The sequence below is a fragment of the Rattus norvegicus genome, chromosome 1 (assembly GCF_036323735.1).
Source record: "Rattus norvegicus strain BN/NHsdMcwi chromosome 1, GRCr8, whole genome shotgun sequence".
In the NCBI taxonomy this organism is placed as follows: Eukaryota; Metazoa; Chordata; class Mammalia; order Rodentia; family Muridae; genus Rattus; species Rattus norvegicus.
The window spans coordinates 268,359,833-268,375,245 of NC_086019.1; the positions used below are offsets into that span (position 1 = coordinate 268,359,833).

The 15,413-nt window shown below is 50.5% G+C and overlaps 1 protein-coding gene across 2 annotated transcripts; it reads left to right on the forward strand.

Annotated features, from left to right (window-relative positions):
* The first annotated feature begins 905 nt into the window (after positions 1 to 905).
* Positions 906 to 15,180, forward strand: Kcnk18 (potassium two pore domain channel subfamily K member 18). 2 transcript variants are annotated; one of them, NM_001003820.2, is made up of 3 exons: positions 906 to 1,228; positions 4,383 to 4,511; positions 14,304 to 15,180. In NM_001003820.2, exons 1-3 carry the CDS (start codon positions 940 to 942, stop codon positions 15,101 to 15,103), a joined length of 1,218 nt encoding a protein of 405 aa, NP_001003820.1. In that variant the 5' UTR covers positions 906 to 939; the 3' UTR covers positions 15,104 to 15,180. The 2 variants fall into 2 exon arrangements, with proteins under 2 accessions (NP_001003820.1, NP_001128384.1); NM_001134912.2 differs by lacking the exon at positions 4,383 to 4,511.
* The last annotated feature ends 233 nt before the right edge of the window (positions 15,181 to 15,413 follow it).

The following is a 15,413-nucleotide window of genomic DNA, read 5'->3' on the forward strand; positions in this document are numbered from 1 at the left end:
AACAGAGAATTTGGGAAGACAACTATATTCAAGCCATAACACTTCTTTCATCCTGGAATAGAAAGACTTGCTTTCATCTAGAGGAGGAAAAACTGAACAAATAGTTAAGTTCAGGCTAGGTAGATGACTCCATTAGTAGAGTATGTGCCGTGCCAGCGTGAGTTCAATCCCCAAAAAAAGAAGAGGAAAAGGACAGGGCCTGAACGCACCTATTTACTTATTTATTTGTTTATTTATTTTTCTTTTTTTCGGAGCTGGGGACCGAACCCACCGAGCTAAATCCCCAACCCTTAACACAGTACTAGGGAGGCGGAGCCTGGAGAGGCGGAGCGTGGGGAGGTGGAGCCTGGTGGGGAGCCTGGGGAGGCGGAGCCTGGGGAGGTGGAGACAGGTGAACGGGGTTTCTGACCAGCTAGCTTGGTCTCTTTGGCAAGTTCCAGGTCAGTGAGAGCCCCAGACAGGTTCCAGCATTTTGGAAACAGTGGGCCTATGCTTTGCTCTTACTCCTGTTGTCCAATATTCCAGGTATGCCCGGTTAAGAGGTGCCTGAACAGTGTTCGGAAAGGACGGTCATTTCACTAAATACTGAATGCCAAATTTGGTACCTGGCAGCCGAAGCTGCAGTTTCAGAACGGGAAAGACAGAGCAAAGTACAAAACAATCTCTGAGGTCCTCCCAAAGCCCCCGCCAGAAACTCTGGCGCTGGTCAGGAGGATCAATAGCAATTTGGGGCGCTAACAGGGGCGCCATCCCAGTTGTTTGGATGAGCCCAACATGATGGGTTCCGGCTGCTTCTGAGTCCTCTGGGAAGCTCACGCACCATCCACTTAAGGCTGGAGCCTGGCCATTCTCCGGCCACTCCCACCTTCCTCTCCCAGACTGAATGCTCCAGTCTCCTCTACACATTCCTCCCATCCTATCCTCAGATGCATCAAGAGGATGGAGGCTGAGGAGCCACCTGAAGCTAGAAGACGCTGTCCCGAGGCCCTGGGGAAGGCCAGCGGATGCTGCCCTGAGGCCCCGGGGAAGGCCAGAGGATGCTGTCCTGAGGCCCTGGGCAAGCTTCTGCCCGGCCTCTGCTTCCTTTGCTGCCTGGTAACCTATGCGCTGGTGGGTGCTGCTCTCTTCTCCGCTGTCGAGGGCCGCCCTGACCCAGAAGCAGAGGAGAACCCTGAGTTGAAGAAGTTCCTGGACAAGCTGTGCAACATCCTGAAATGCAACCTGACAGGTAGGTGCCAAGGAGCAGTTACTGTCTCAGAGATGCCCTGGTAGGAGGCTGCTTTTTGTCAGTAACATTCTCACTCCTGAGAGAATCTAGGCAAATGATTTCCCTGAGTCTCACTTCTGTTCTCTGAGCAGAGGAGAGATGGACAGATGTCCACCCAGGGGATCAGTGAAGAGAGACAAAGCCATAAGCAGTTGCTCTGGGCCTCAGGCTCCCATCAGCCCCACCCGACCCCTGGGGCTTAGGAGAGGGTTAGTCACTGGAGATTTGGTGGGGTGGGCGGGATCAGTGGTGCAACGAAATCCCTTTGAGGTTTCAAAGAACCATCCAAACTGGGCTTGGATTCCCCAGGATGAACAAAGTTGATTCCTATTTCAGTTTGTAGAAGGCTTGTTGTGGGTATGGTCAGGGGTTGGGACTGGTGATGGCCAGGTTGTTGGTTTAACTTAGTGTGTGAGATCTCTGGCAGCAGGACCATAGTCTACCAGAGAGAAGGGGGACCCACCTTCCGAGACCTGCCAATAGTAAGAACCCCTTTGAAACAGAGATGGACGCTCTAGGTCTCTGCAAGGCTGAAGATGCTCAACAGGCATCCTTAGTGCCTGTCCCTCTGTATTTCATCCCTTGGTTGGGTCCTGCAAAGTTATAATCACAGAGCACGAGAAGAGCAGAGATGAAAGATAATCATCAGAGCAAGGGAAAATAAAATAGAATAAGAGATAAGTTAAAAAAAAGAAACAGGAGAAGACGGTTAGGACTTCCCTCCACTCACAGTCCTGCACGACTTTTGCATGCTGGTACTCCCCAGGGACATGGTTTGGGAGCCTTGTCGTCTGGGACTTAGTGAGAGCTAGTCCAGGGAAGCAGAATCCCACTCCGGGGAGGGTGCCTTTTCTTGCATGTTTGTCCTAGTGACTCTTCTACTAAGTGGCCAGGGAGATGCTTCATATGCTGTTGGGACACTTGCGGCTGTCCTAACACTCCTGTCTCCATCAAGTTCAAAGCTCCCTGAACCAGCCCCCGCCTCAGATTCACCCAGGGGATCTGTTTAAAGCACACACATCCGGGCTTTCTCCCAGATCCACACAATCAGGATCCCTGAGGCTGGACAGGAAATCTCATTTGTAAAGGAACCCTGGACTCACGGCAGCAGAGTCTGCAGTCACGGAGCGTTGAGGAGTCAAGGGCTGATAAGTGTTAGTTAGAGCATTCCCTCATTAACCCTCCCCAGGCACCCTTACCTTGGATAAGAATTCTCTCCCTTTTGATGGAGCCCCAGGAAGGTCACATGACTTTCGGAGTTCACATACAAGCCAATGAGACATTCTATCCCAGGCACTGTAGAGTCTGAACTTCTTACCACCAGGCCACACTGCTTGGCAAATGGGGAAACTGAGGCTCAGAAATTAGCCTTTTGTCTAGAGCTTTAAGTAGTTTAGGTGAGTCTAGATGCCAGATTCCCAGGCTGGTGCCATTCAATTAAAACGAGTAGTGGCTTCTGCTGTGGGCCAGGCTCTGTGCCATGATCTGAGCCCAGGGACCAAGGCTTTCCATCCCAAGAGACAGCCGTAGGCTGAGCTGGGAGCTCCGTGAGCTCATCAAGCTGGTGGCTCTGTGTACTGCAGGAGCCAGGGCGTCTTACCACAGTCGGCCTTCCTGAAAGCCCTTTGCTTCTGGTTTAAAATTCTATAAGAGAGAGAGCAGAGGCTTTTATTCCTCTTGAAAACAAATAAAGAAGGATGGACTTGGTGGTACATGACTGTAATCTGGGCACCCACCAGGCAAAGATGGGAGGATTGGTACCATCTGAAGCCAGCCTGCCCTACATAGCAAATTCTAGGTCAGCCAATGGTGCATAGCAAGAACCTGTCTCAAAAAACAACAACAGCAACAAAACTCCAAAGATCCAAACAGTAACAAAACAAATAAAGTAAAACGTGAGAGAAATGCTTCAAACACTAAGAGATCCTTCAAGGGGTTGAGGCTGTAGCTTAGTCAGTTGGGGCTAGCATGCATAAAGCCCCAGTGCCACATAAACCAGTGTGATGGCCCATGCCTGTAATCCCAACATTTGGGAGGTGGAGTCAGGAAGATTAGAAACCCAAGGATATCTTTGGTTGTTTTAGCATTGGGGTCAGCCTGGGCCCTCTTTTTGTCTCAAAAAAAAAATAGTTTAGGACTGTGGAAGAAGGAAGGAAGGAAGGAAGGAAGGAAGGAAGGAGAAAGAAAGGAAAGAAGGAAGGAGGAAGAAAGGAAAGAAGGAAGGAAGGAAAGAAGGAAGAAGGAGAGAAAGAAGGAGGAAGGAGGAAGGAAGGAGAAAGAAAGGAGGAAGGAAGGAGGAAGAAAGGAAAGAAGGAAGGAAGGAGGAAGGAAGAAGAAAGGAAAGAAGGAAGGAAGGAGGAAGGAAGGAGGAAGGAAGGAAGGAGGAAGGAAGGAAGGAGGGAGGAAGGAAGGAGGGAGGAAGGAAGGAGGAAGAAAGGAAAGAAGGAAGGAAGGAGGAAGGAGGGAGGAAGGAAGGAGGAAGAAAGGAAAGAAGGAAGGAAGGAGGGAGGAAGGAAGGAGGAAGAAAGGAAAGAAGGAAGGAAGGAGGAAGGAAGGAGGAAGAAAGGAAGGAGGAAGGAAAGGAGGAAGGAAGGAAGGAGGAAGGAAAGGAAGAAGGAAGGAAGGAAAGAAGGAAAAAGGAGAGAAAGAAGGAGCAAGGAGGAAAGAAGGAGAAAGGAAGGAGGAAGGAAGGAGGAAGAAAGGAAAGAAGGAAGGAAGGAGGAAGGAAGGAGGAAGAAAGGAAAGAAGGAAGGAAGGAGGAAGGAAGGAGGAAGAAAGGAAAGAAGGAAGGAAGGAGGAAGGAAAGGAAGAAGAAAGGAAGGAGGAAGGAAAGGAAGAAGGAAGGAAGGAAGGAAGGAAGGAAGGAAGGAAGGAAGGAAACCCCTAAGACTGCTGAGCTCACAGCCAGGCTCCCATGGAACTATCAGCCCTCTCAGTCTCCATAGGCACCAGCAATTGGATCTAAGCCATGGAAGCATTTGCAGGGACAGCTTTGATGTCCACACTGCAGTGTTGCTGGGAACAATGGGGTGGGATGGGGATGCTGTCCCTGGTCCTCTCACTGGATGGGATTGTCTGAGCAGACAGTCCTTTCATCACTGTGGTCTTTCCCCAGTGGTTGAAGGTAGCAGGAAAGACCTGTGTGAGCATCTACAGCAGCTCAAGCCCCAGTGGTTCAAGGCGCCTGAGGACTGGTCCTTCTTGAGTGCTCTTTTCTTCTGCTGCACAGTGTTCAGCACAGTGGGTAAGTGTCCTGCTGCAAATAACAGCTTGCCTGGGAGAGACATGGGGCATGTTCTAGCAGGTATGTTGAGGCATCTAATACAAGGAAGAGTGGTTTCGGGAGCTTCTCCTAGGCTAGGGGTATAAGGAGTGTAGCTGCAAGGGGGGAAGGGGGGTTGCTGCTTGTCTCAAGGTGGGGGACACATCAGAAGATGGCATTCTTCCCTCTTCAGTGGCTGCAGCCCCATGCCTGGGCAAGGGCCCTGGTGAGCAAGGTACAGGCCAGACTGTGGTCCTTCTTGTACCGTTGACCGAGTGCTCATGCATGAAGCAGTTGGCTCACCTTGCATGTCTAGATCAGCTGGGAAGAGGGCAGACATGGCTTCACTCCACAAGCTCCTGGGCAAGTTTGACATGCTCACAGGTGATCACGCAGGATTTGTGCATGACAGTGATGTGCTCAAGGGGCCCTGACAGTAGAGAACAGGGGCAGCTGTATCAGCCTTGGGCGGGGGCATCCAACCATGAGAATGGTTTAAAGGCCTCTTAGGGGTGACAGTCTGCTGAGTCTGCTGGGGTTCCTGGATGGAAAGGCAGAGAGGTGAGGTGGTCGGGTGATGAGGACATTCTGGTGCAATCACACAGTGCAATCGAAGGCCTGAGAACAAACGAAATACCTGGTGCTATAAGGAGGTATGTCAGGAGTAAAGAGAGGAGGGTGGGAGGGAGGGAGAAAGAGAGAGAGAGAGAGAGAGAGAGAGAGAGAGAGAGAGAGAGAGAGAGAGAGAGAGAATACCTGGTGCTATAAGGAGGTATGTCACGATTAGGAGTAAAGAGAGGAAGGAGGGGGGAAGAGGGAGAGGAAGAGGGAGAGGGAGAGACAGAGATTGAAGCCAGGTCATGGGGCTGAAAAGGCTTCTCATCCTTAGGACAGGGGCCTGTGCAGTCAATTTCCAGCAGGGAAATAGTTGGTAGCCCAGCCTCCCAGAGACCCCCTGCAGCTTCAGCACAGGACCAGGAGAGAAACTGGTCACAGGAAGCTTCTTCAAAAGCCCATGTGGGCAATAGTGATCTAAGTCAGGACAACAGCTGTGATTGGAGGGTAGGAAGGCTGCCTAGAGGAAGATTTGGAACATGGGGTAGAGACTTCAGGCTAGTATCGGGGTTTCTGGCCTTTATGGCTAGGATGGGCAGGCTGGGAGAGTAGAGAGGATAGGGGCTGGATGCCCAGGGCTGCTGTGAATGTGGGCTTGGAGCTGGGCTGAGGGCTGGGACTGGAGAGTGGGCTCCAGACCCTTGGCATCCGGGTGGCAGGTGACTCGTGGGGAGTGGCCAGAGGGTGTGGTGTGGGTATGGAATGAAGCTGAGTGTCCAAGCATTATAATGTGCTTTCTGTGGCTGCAAAATTTAATACACAACCCAGGCCATGTCCATGTCTGGTTCTCACAGTGGCGCCAGCAGAATGGGGTGATCTGCGCTCCACATTCTGAGCCCAGCAATCCCAGTCACAGGCCGAGTGGGACTTGGTCTACTACTTTAAGACTTGGTCTACTACTGTTCCCTCAAGGAGGGAGGGGGCTGACCTTGTAGGTCTGTGAGGTGCTTCAGCCCTCTGTCTTCTGCTCGGGAAGCTGTGCTTATGCACAAGTTAACTTCGATTCCTGAACCTCTGTCTATGGAGCCCAGAGCACACGGTGGCCCGAGGAAGGGCAGACATCCCAGAGAGGACAGAGCTGGCCATAGCTGGTCTTTGCACTTGACTTGGGTGTTCCCAGGATAATAAAAGATTCCTCGTGTGAAAGTCATGTGACAGTCATTCAGAGGAGGCTCCTTTAGAACCAGGGAGGGGCGGGGGCTTGAAAATAGACTGCCTGCCCTGGAAAAAGTGCTATAAACAGCCACTCATTTAAAGACGGACTCTGAGAGCCCTCAAAGCCATACACACTCCTCTCAGGGGTCACACAAAGGCCTGGATCCTGAGTGACAGAGGACATGGGATGTAGGCGTGGTCTTTCCTGCATCACACCTCTTTCTTCCGGTTGTCCCACAAATCCATGACTGCAATTAATATGTCCTTGTTCCTGTGTGTGTGTGTGTGTGTGTGTGTGTGTGTTCAAGCCCATGGCTTGCTCAGGCGAGACAAGTCCTGCACCACTGAACTCCATCCCCAGCCCTAACTTCTTCATGCATATAGTTCTTCTCATGCCCAAACCAGACAGGTACAGTTATCCCCATACTCCAGAGGGAGGAACTGAGGCTCAGTCACACAGCTCATGTACACTTGAGTCCACTCTGCTTTCTCTCCCTGTAACCCACTTGTCTCCCCAGCACATAGGAACAGGTTGAGTGTTCCTTCCCTGGGAAGCCTGTCTGATGTCATACAGGGACAATAGAGAACAACCCACGGGTCACTAACCCATTAAGAAACACACAGAGGAACAGTCGAGAAAGGGGCAGGTGACACAGATGGGACAGGCCTTGGCTTGTCTTGGGCAGGGTGAGGGCTTCTTGTAGACATGACCTGTGAGTTGGAGTCTGACAGATCAAAGACAGGGAGCTTCCGGGAAGGAGAAATGATCCCTGTAAAACCCCAACCATAGTAGCCCCTTTATGGAGAAGTTCCTCTAGGAGAAGAGTCCTCGGGTCTTTCTATAGAGCTAGCCTCCAGGGTTGTGGGAGAAACTTGGACTCTATGTGATAGATCAGCTCTGAGAGGACTCTAGCAATGAGGGCAGGTTCCAAGTTACACAGCCTTCCATCTGGCCATTTAGCAGATAGGCCTGCTGGGAAGGCCAAACCAGGAGCTCTTGGGTCAGTCAGAGTTCTCATCAAGAGCATGGCACTTTGCTTAGTCCTTCCCCTTTCAAGGCCAAAGGCTTGATGCCCTTGTCCTTCAGAGGAGCAGGTCCCCATCCGAGGAGGGTTGGGCCACCAGGAGACACAGAAATGCTATTGAGTTCTACCCCTCATGTCCCAGGGTGGCAGACTGTAGTGGTCAGCTGTGGATTTCAGAGCCTGGCCACCAAGACTCAGAGCTGGGTATCCTCTAAAGAGATGTGGCCCTCTGAGCCTGATACGGGGACTCATAGATGCCCTACAGCCCCGCCAGACTTATCTCTAGGGCACTTGGGAGGGTAGGTTGAGACCATATGTCAGTGTTCAGCCACAGTAATTTCAGCAGCTGCCTGACCACCTGACTCAACTGTGGGCAAGAAAATTATGTCATCCCACTGCCCCCGCCCATGCACCAGGGAGAGGCTGGTGGAAAGCACATAGAGTTCAGGGCAAACGTGCAGCTCCCGGGGCACTAAATATCAGGCTTCCTTCACCTCTTGCTCAGTGGGGTCCCACAAGGCCCACAGGGTCCACATCACTTCTAGACATAAACACACGTAATTTGAAAAGGGCTAACTATTCCCTTCCTTCCCTGGGTTCCCTATCAACAGCAGAGATCTTTTTCTAGAGGCTTCCCATTTATCTCTGTCCATCTCCCAAATGGCCAGTGAGATGAGCTCACTGGGTGACCAATATCCAATGGATCTACTCCTAAGTGGGGGAGGGCAGTTTAAGAAGGACCAGGGAGAACGGCTGCTTACTGAGACCTCAGCTTCTGTCTCCATGCCTCGTGCACCTCACAAGCTCCAAAAGGGCTCTTGCAGCCATGGGTCTGGTTGTGTGACAGACAGGCAGGGTGGGTGATGTAGGTAACAGGTAGAAAAGCACAGGAACCAAGGCACAGCAAGGGCCAAGTGATCGATCATCTCCGTTATTGTTATTCATTATCGCTAACCCCACGAGTGGGTCCCATGACTGTTCCTGTCCTCAGGATGGCTAGGGCAGGCAGGGCAGTGATCAATCCCTCTCTTAGCTGCTTCTTCTGTTGCTGAGACGAAATACCAGACAAGAGCTGCTCAGCGAAGGAAGGGTTTTGGCTCACAGGTAGAAGGTGAAGTCTCTCCTGGTGGGGATGTTGTTTCAGCAGGAGCATGAGGCAGAGGGCCACATGCCATCTAGTCAGGAAGCAGAGAACAGTGAAAGCCGCTATTTAACTTGCTTCCTCTGTTTGGTAAGGAAGCCCAGCTCGGTGAATTTATGGTGGATCTTCCCTTAAACCCAGTCTAGGAAATCCCTCAACCATGCTCAGAAGTTTGTTTCCATGGTGATCTGGAAACAGTGACAACTGAGATTAACCATCCGAAGCCCTAAGCTAAGTCTAGAGACCAGTATGAAGGAATTGTGGGACAGGGGAGAAGCCATCTTGAGTAAGATACTGGGGAGAAGCAGGGGGCTGAGAGAACACGCTTCGGTTGTCTTCTTACTCTCCTTCAAGAACTTGTAGGAGCCCATTCCTTGTAGGAAGCTATGCACCATCTCTGACCTCTACCTGTTAGACACAGAACACGGTTCACACTGCCCCCAAGCTGTCTCCAGGCTTTCCCAGATGGAGTCTGCTGAGGACCACCAGCCTAGTGTAACAGATCAAGGCATGTTGGACACTTGAGTCCGCACAACTGAGGAGTATGTGAGGAATGCAGATTAACATTCAGCGCCACCAGGTATGGCATCTGCAGTGTCTTCCTTGTCCCAGAAGTTCTCAACCTTCTAGCGCTGTGACTCTTTAACACAGTTCCTCATTGTGTTGATTCCCCGACCACAAAATTACTTTCATTGCTACTTTGTAACTTTAATTTCGCTACTGTTACGGATCAATGCAAATGTCCCTGTTTTCCAACGGTCTTAGGCGGCCCCTGTGAAAGGGTCTTTCTACCCCAAAATGGGTCGCAACCCACAAGTTGACAACTTCTGGTCTTAACCAGTCAGCCTTTCTAGAACCACCTTTGAAGAACCTTGAGTTCCTCATCTTCTTGCCTCCACCTCCCAAGTGCTGTGACTACAGGCATGTGCCACAATGCTTACACAGAGCTTTGTGTATGCTAGACAAGCACTCTACCAGCTAAGCCACATCCCCGCCCCGGCTGAGACACACTAACATTGGAGACATTGTCCACACAGGGCCTTTAGCCCAGCTGCATATCCTAACCTCCTCCCTATCTCCCATAAGGCCCCATGAGCCCTGCCCCAGACCTATTAGTATCCAGGCCCAGGCAGCAGTATGAGTTTTTCAGGTGTCTCTAATGGGAGTCAAGGCCTCAAATCCCTGGTGTAGTTGAAATACATTAGCTTGGTTTAAATCTCAGGAACATCAAACCACTCCCTATTGTGGGAGTCAATTAGAGAAGCCTGTGCCCAAAAGTACCCTGAAAGAGGATGGTGGGGTGTGTTGGTACTGCCTGTGACCGCCGCTGGGTACAACAGTCCCTCTGCAATGCTTCTGCAGCCCTGCCTCTTCAACTCACCTGAAAGACACCTGGCCCTAATGCTTCCAAAGAGACACCCGGTAGGTATGAGGCTGGTCCCTTCTCACCTGGCTCAGCCCCCCTGGAATCAGGAAGAGAAATGCTTGGGCTATTAAATACTTGGCAGGCTAAGTGCAACGGAGTGATGGTATTGGAATAACGGATGCATTATAGGAAGCGATAGTTTCCCGTTCTGCGTTTCAGCATTCGGTAATTGGGGCAGATAGCCCATTCCCCACATGGTGCTGTGTGCCCTCAGAGACCTTTCTCCCAGGGTCCTTTTCTGGAATGCTGCAGATCTTCTGGACTGTAAACACATCTCACTCAGAGGGTCTTAGGAAGCCCACCTGGGGTTGGACATGTTCCTGGATAAAGTCTTCAGGTGAAAGGTTCAGGCTCTTGTGGGATGCAGCTATGTGGCCCTGCCAGAGGTCGTATGCCTTGTCTGTTTATTGTCCATTAAACTTGGTCAGTAATGGAGATGGCCAGAAGTTCTGCTGTGCAGGGGGTTTTGATCCTAAAAAGCACTTTACAGACTGTGCGAGCAATATTAGATTTGATTCTTTAAACGGAAATAAATTTAACTCCATGCCCTGACTTTAGAAGCTTTGGAGGGGAGGCAGAGACTTCTAAAGAGCCTGCTGTTAGCTTCCTGAAGTGCATGAGAACATGAAGCTTGTGCCCTATCTGGAAAGTGAGGTGTTTCTTATGTAGAGGACTTGTTCATAGCCTGTGACATCCTTAAGCCTGTGATGGCTCTGAGGGGCCCACCTGAAGCTTGGGCATAGAGTCTTTACTGATGCTCCAGGCTCAGAGTCAGCTTTGAACTTCCTATCCTTCTGCCTCAGCCTTCCACATAATGGGGATTCCAGGCCTTGCTCCAGTTCCTTGGGGATTAAGTGCTGCCTTTCGATTTTGCACCCAAGGAAATCTAGGCAGCAATTTAGAAAATGTCTTGGCTCAGGTCACAGAGCCCATGAATTGGAGTAAGGTGGCCCTCACTTCAACCACTTGCTCCTCTGTGTCCCTTAGCTCTGCCAAACTTCTCTGTGTGGGAGCTCACTCAAAAATCAGCGTATTTGAGAGGATTCAGATATGATGGCTCTGGGTTCTAATTCCTAGTATCTGTCTTAGACTCCAAGTTATCCCCCTCCACCTTTTTTCCAAGACAGTATCTCTCTGTGCAAGCCTGGCTGTCCTGGAACTCGATATGTAGACAAGGCTGGCCTTGAACTCATAGAGTTTTATCTCCCTCTGCCTCCTAAGTGCTGGGATTAAAGGTGTGTGCCGCTGCCACCATCGCCCAGCTGGTATACCTTCTTTAAGTCCTTAGATCCCTCTTCTTTCTCCAGTCACCCCACTACTCTCCCTCTGATCAATGTCTGGTAGCCACACTGGCTGTCCTAGACCCTGTTCTATTGCTGTGAAGAGACACCATATGAAGGCAACTCTTTAAAAAAATAAAAAGGAAAAGAAAGCGTTTAATTGAGGGTGTGCTTACAGTTTCAGTCCATTATTATGGTGGGAGCATGGCAGCATACAGGCAGACATGGTGCTGGATAAGTGGCTGAGAGTTCTTTCTACATTAGGATCCTCGGCAACAGGAAGAGAGAGGAGGGAAGGAAGGGAGAGGGAAAGAGAAAGAAGAAGAGGGAGAGACAGGCACACCAGAGAGAGGGGGGGGAAGGGGAGCGGAAGGGGAGGGGGAGGGGGGGAGGGGGAGGGGGGAGAGAGAGTGTATGTATGTGCACATACGAGCTCGTGTGTGTCTGGGCCTGACTTGGGCTTTTGAAACCTGAAAGCCTACCCCTAGTGGCCCACCCTTCCAACAAGGCCACACCTAATCCTTCTATTCCTATCAAAAACTCCATTTCCTGGTGAGCAAACATTAACCATGTGAGCCTAACAGGGCCATTCTTGTTCAATCGTCACACTGGCCTGTTTTTGATTCCTTATATAAGACAGCTTTGCTCTGGAGACACTTGGGTTAAAATTTAGAAACCTCTCTAGGGAGACAGAGTCCTGAGCGCACGGCTTGGTGAGTGCACCACAGCAGGCTGGGTTTCAGCTCCCGGTAACACCTTGGATGTGTGTGCGGTGGGCCCAGCCCAGCATGATCCTCACAGTCTGGCCTGTGTAAGAAAGGAGCTGAACATGGGCAGGAGAACAAGCCAGTAAGAAGGGTTTCCCATCAACTCTGCTTCAGTTTCTGCCTCTAAGTTCCTGCCTCAAGTTTCTGCTCTGGCTTTCCTCAGCAATGGGCCGTAACCTGTAAACCACACAACTCCTTTCCTCTCATAATGGTTTTGGTCAGTGTCAAAGTAAATCAGGGTAGTTCCCCTTTCCATCTCTGTTCCAATCACCTCCCCAAGAAATTTTCCCTGAGCCTAAATCCAAAATGCAAGCCTTTGTTTCAATCCCGTTTATAATAGTTGCTCTATTCCTTCTGAGCCTGGGCCTCAATTAAAACAGTAACAGTCACTTTGGTGGGTATTTGATTGACATTGGCTTCCCCTGAACCAGAGGCTCAGCGAGATCGGACCCTGTAAATGCTCATGTGTCCTCAGGCAGGAATCCACTAAGCATGTAGTAACTACTTGCTAGATGAATGAACACACAAGTTAACGAACCCTGATACCACATGGCCCCTGCCCAGCCCCTGGCCTGGAAGAATTTGATGCTCAGAGACAGATGAAAGGGGTCTGATGAGAACTTTTGAGAACCACATGTGACAGGGAGGTTGTCCTGGCTCCATTCTCTCCCTCCCTAGGACCCTGGTGAGGTGGGCATCCCACAGTCTGCACTTGGGAGGCCAAATTTCCAACAGGGAGCCAGCATAAGCAGAGAGGAGACCGGTATTCAGCCTTCAAAGAATCACCTTCAATTTAATTTGCACGATGGGTACATTTTTCTAATATTAGTCAAAGATTAAGCACAAGTACCCACCACAGAGTTTTTTCTCTGCTTGTCCATAGCTATAAAAGCTCCGGTTGCCCATTCTGAGGGGCTGCTGGCCCTGCTCCAGCTCCTGTCTCCTGCAGTAGGGAGAGTGGCATAGAAGTGTCAGAAAAACAGACCCTGGTGGGCCCTGGTCAGTCAGGTCTCGATGGACGGGATTTCTGTCCCAAGACTCCAAGCACTGCTGAGGCCTGAAGAGCCTTGTAGACTAGACTCTTGAATCGCACTATTTATCAGACATGCACACTGGGCTGATCCACTTCATTGCCCCTTGCCTCAGTTTCCCCCTTTGTAAATGGTGAGAACAACTCTCTGGGAAAGCTGGCTACTCACTACCCACAACAGGTGTTCACCAAGTGGATGTTCGCTCTCAGGGCATCACATAGACTAGCCTACAGTGTCACAGGTCCCAGCCTGGGGGGATCTTCCCAGCTAGTCGCTTAAAAGAAGGACTGTCCCACCTCTAAGCTGAAGTGCAAAAAAACGTGTAAGCAGTCAAACGGAGGTCTTCCAGGTTCTGTGTGAGCGCTGCATGCTGACAACCTCCCTGTCACTCATGGGCAGCTCTCTCACCTGAATCTTCGCAGCTCTGACAACATGGTTGTAACTTTGGCTTCTTCCCATTGTTCCTTAATGCAATGCTCACTGCTGTCTACACCACTGGCATGTAATAAATGCTTGCTATAGAAAAGCAAATATACCAAGAGGTCCAGACACACTAGAAAAAGGGCAACGGTGGCTTCTTAGAAGCCAGAACTTTGGGAGGATAAAAAATGCAGTGAGAACTGTGACTTCACATCTGCGCCTCCTCTGGATGAGCAGAGCCCAGCCTCAGGGGAACACATCAAAATAGCCCCAGTAAATGGAGGACAATTACTTTGTCCCCAGAATGTCCCCTGCCAAAGACATTTTCAGTCTGGATATTAGCTACCTCTCTTCTTTCTTATCTGCCTGTCTTAGGGTTTTACTGCCATGAGTAGACACCATAACCAAGGCAACTCTCTTAAAAACGTTTAATTGGAGCTGGCTTACAGGTTCGGAGGTTCAGTCCGTTATCATCAAGGTGGGAGCATGGTAGTTTCCAGGCAGGCATGGTGCAGGAAGAGCTGAGAGTTCTACATCTTCATCTGAAGGCTGACTTACAGCCAGCAAGGATAAGGATCTAAAACCCACACCTACTACAACAAGGCCACACCTCCTAATAGCGCCACTTCCTGGGCCAAGCATATACAAACCATCACATTGCCCCTCTGTCAAAACACATGCCACACACATGGTAGATGATTTATTCATACATACATTTATTTTCAGCACGGGGATTAAACTCGCAGCCTTATGCTTGCTAAGCACCAACTTTCCCCATGGTTATGCACCTCACCCAGGAGAAATATTTTTGTTGTGTAAAGTTTCATGTTAAAGAGAAGAAATGGCAGATTTCTTTCGAACCTCTGGTGCATGATGGGAAATGGATACCAACACCAGGCTGTCTTGTTTCTCAGGTTATGGCCACATGTACCCCGTCACCAGGCTGGGTAAGTTCCTGTGCATGCTATATGCACTCTTTGGAATCCCTTTAATGTTCCTGGTCCTCACAGACATCGGGGACATCCTGGCCGCCATCTTATCTAGGGCTTACAGCCGGTTCCAGGCTCTCCTTTGCCTCCCCCGAGATATCTCCAAGTGGCGCCCCCTTCTGCTATGCCGGAAGCAGACTGACAGCAAACCCGCAGATGAAGCCATCCCTCAGATTGTCATTGATGCTGGTGCAGACGAGCTCCTAGACCCACAGCCCAGCAGGGAGCCTGCATCTCCTAGCTGCAATGTGGAGCTGTTTGAGAGATTGGTTGCTCGAGAGAAACAGAACGAGCTACAACCACCCATGCGGCCGGTCGAGAGGAGCAACTCGTGTCCCGAGCTGGTGCTGGGGCGGCTGTCCTGTTCTATTCTTAGCAATCTGGATGAAGTGGGCCAGCAAGTGGAGAGGCTGGACATCCCTCTCCCCGTCATCGCGCTGGTCATCTTCGCGTACATCTCCTGTGCAGCTGCTATCCTGCCCTTCTGGGAGACCGACCTAGGCTTCGAGGATGCCTTCTACTTCTGCTTTGTGACACTGACCACCATTGGGTTCGGGGACATCGTGTTAGTGCACCCTCACTTCTTCCTCTTCTTCTCCATCTACATCATCGTGGGCATGGAGATCCTGTTCATCGCCTTCAAACTGATGCAGAACCGGCTCCTGCACACCTACAAAACCCTCATGCTGTTTGTTTGCCAAAGAGAGGTTTCGCTACCTTGCTAAAAAACAAACAAACAAACAAACAAACAAACAACAACAACAACAACAAAACCCCCGAGGGTTCTGGTGTCTCTGTGACAGATGTGAGCCCGCAGGCTTCCCCCACCTTGGTTTTGTACAGGGTTAGGACCTGGACTGTGGTAATCTGCTATTTGAGCTACTGAGGCTTGGGAAACAACCTACATGAGGGCCAAGTTCAGCATTGAGGTCCCTCAGAAACCTGGCCACACTTGTCCTTCAACAAGAGGAAAGGTCATCTCCATTGTTCTTAGTTCAATCAGCGTCCCTGTCTGCCTGAAAGACACCATTTTAA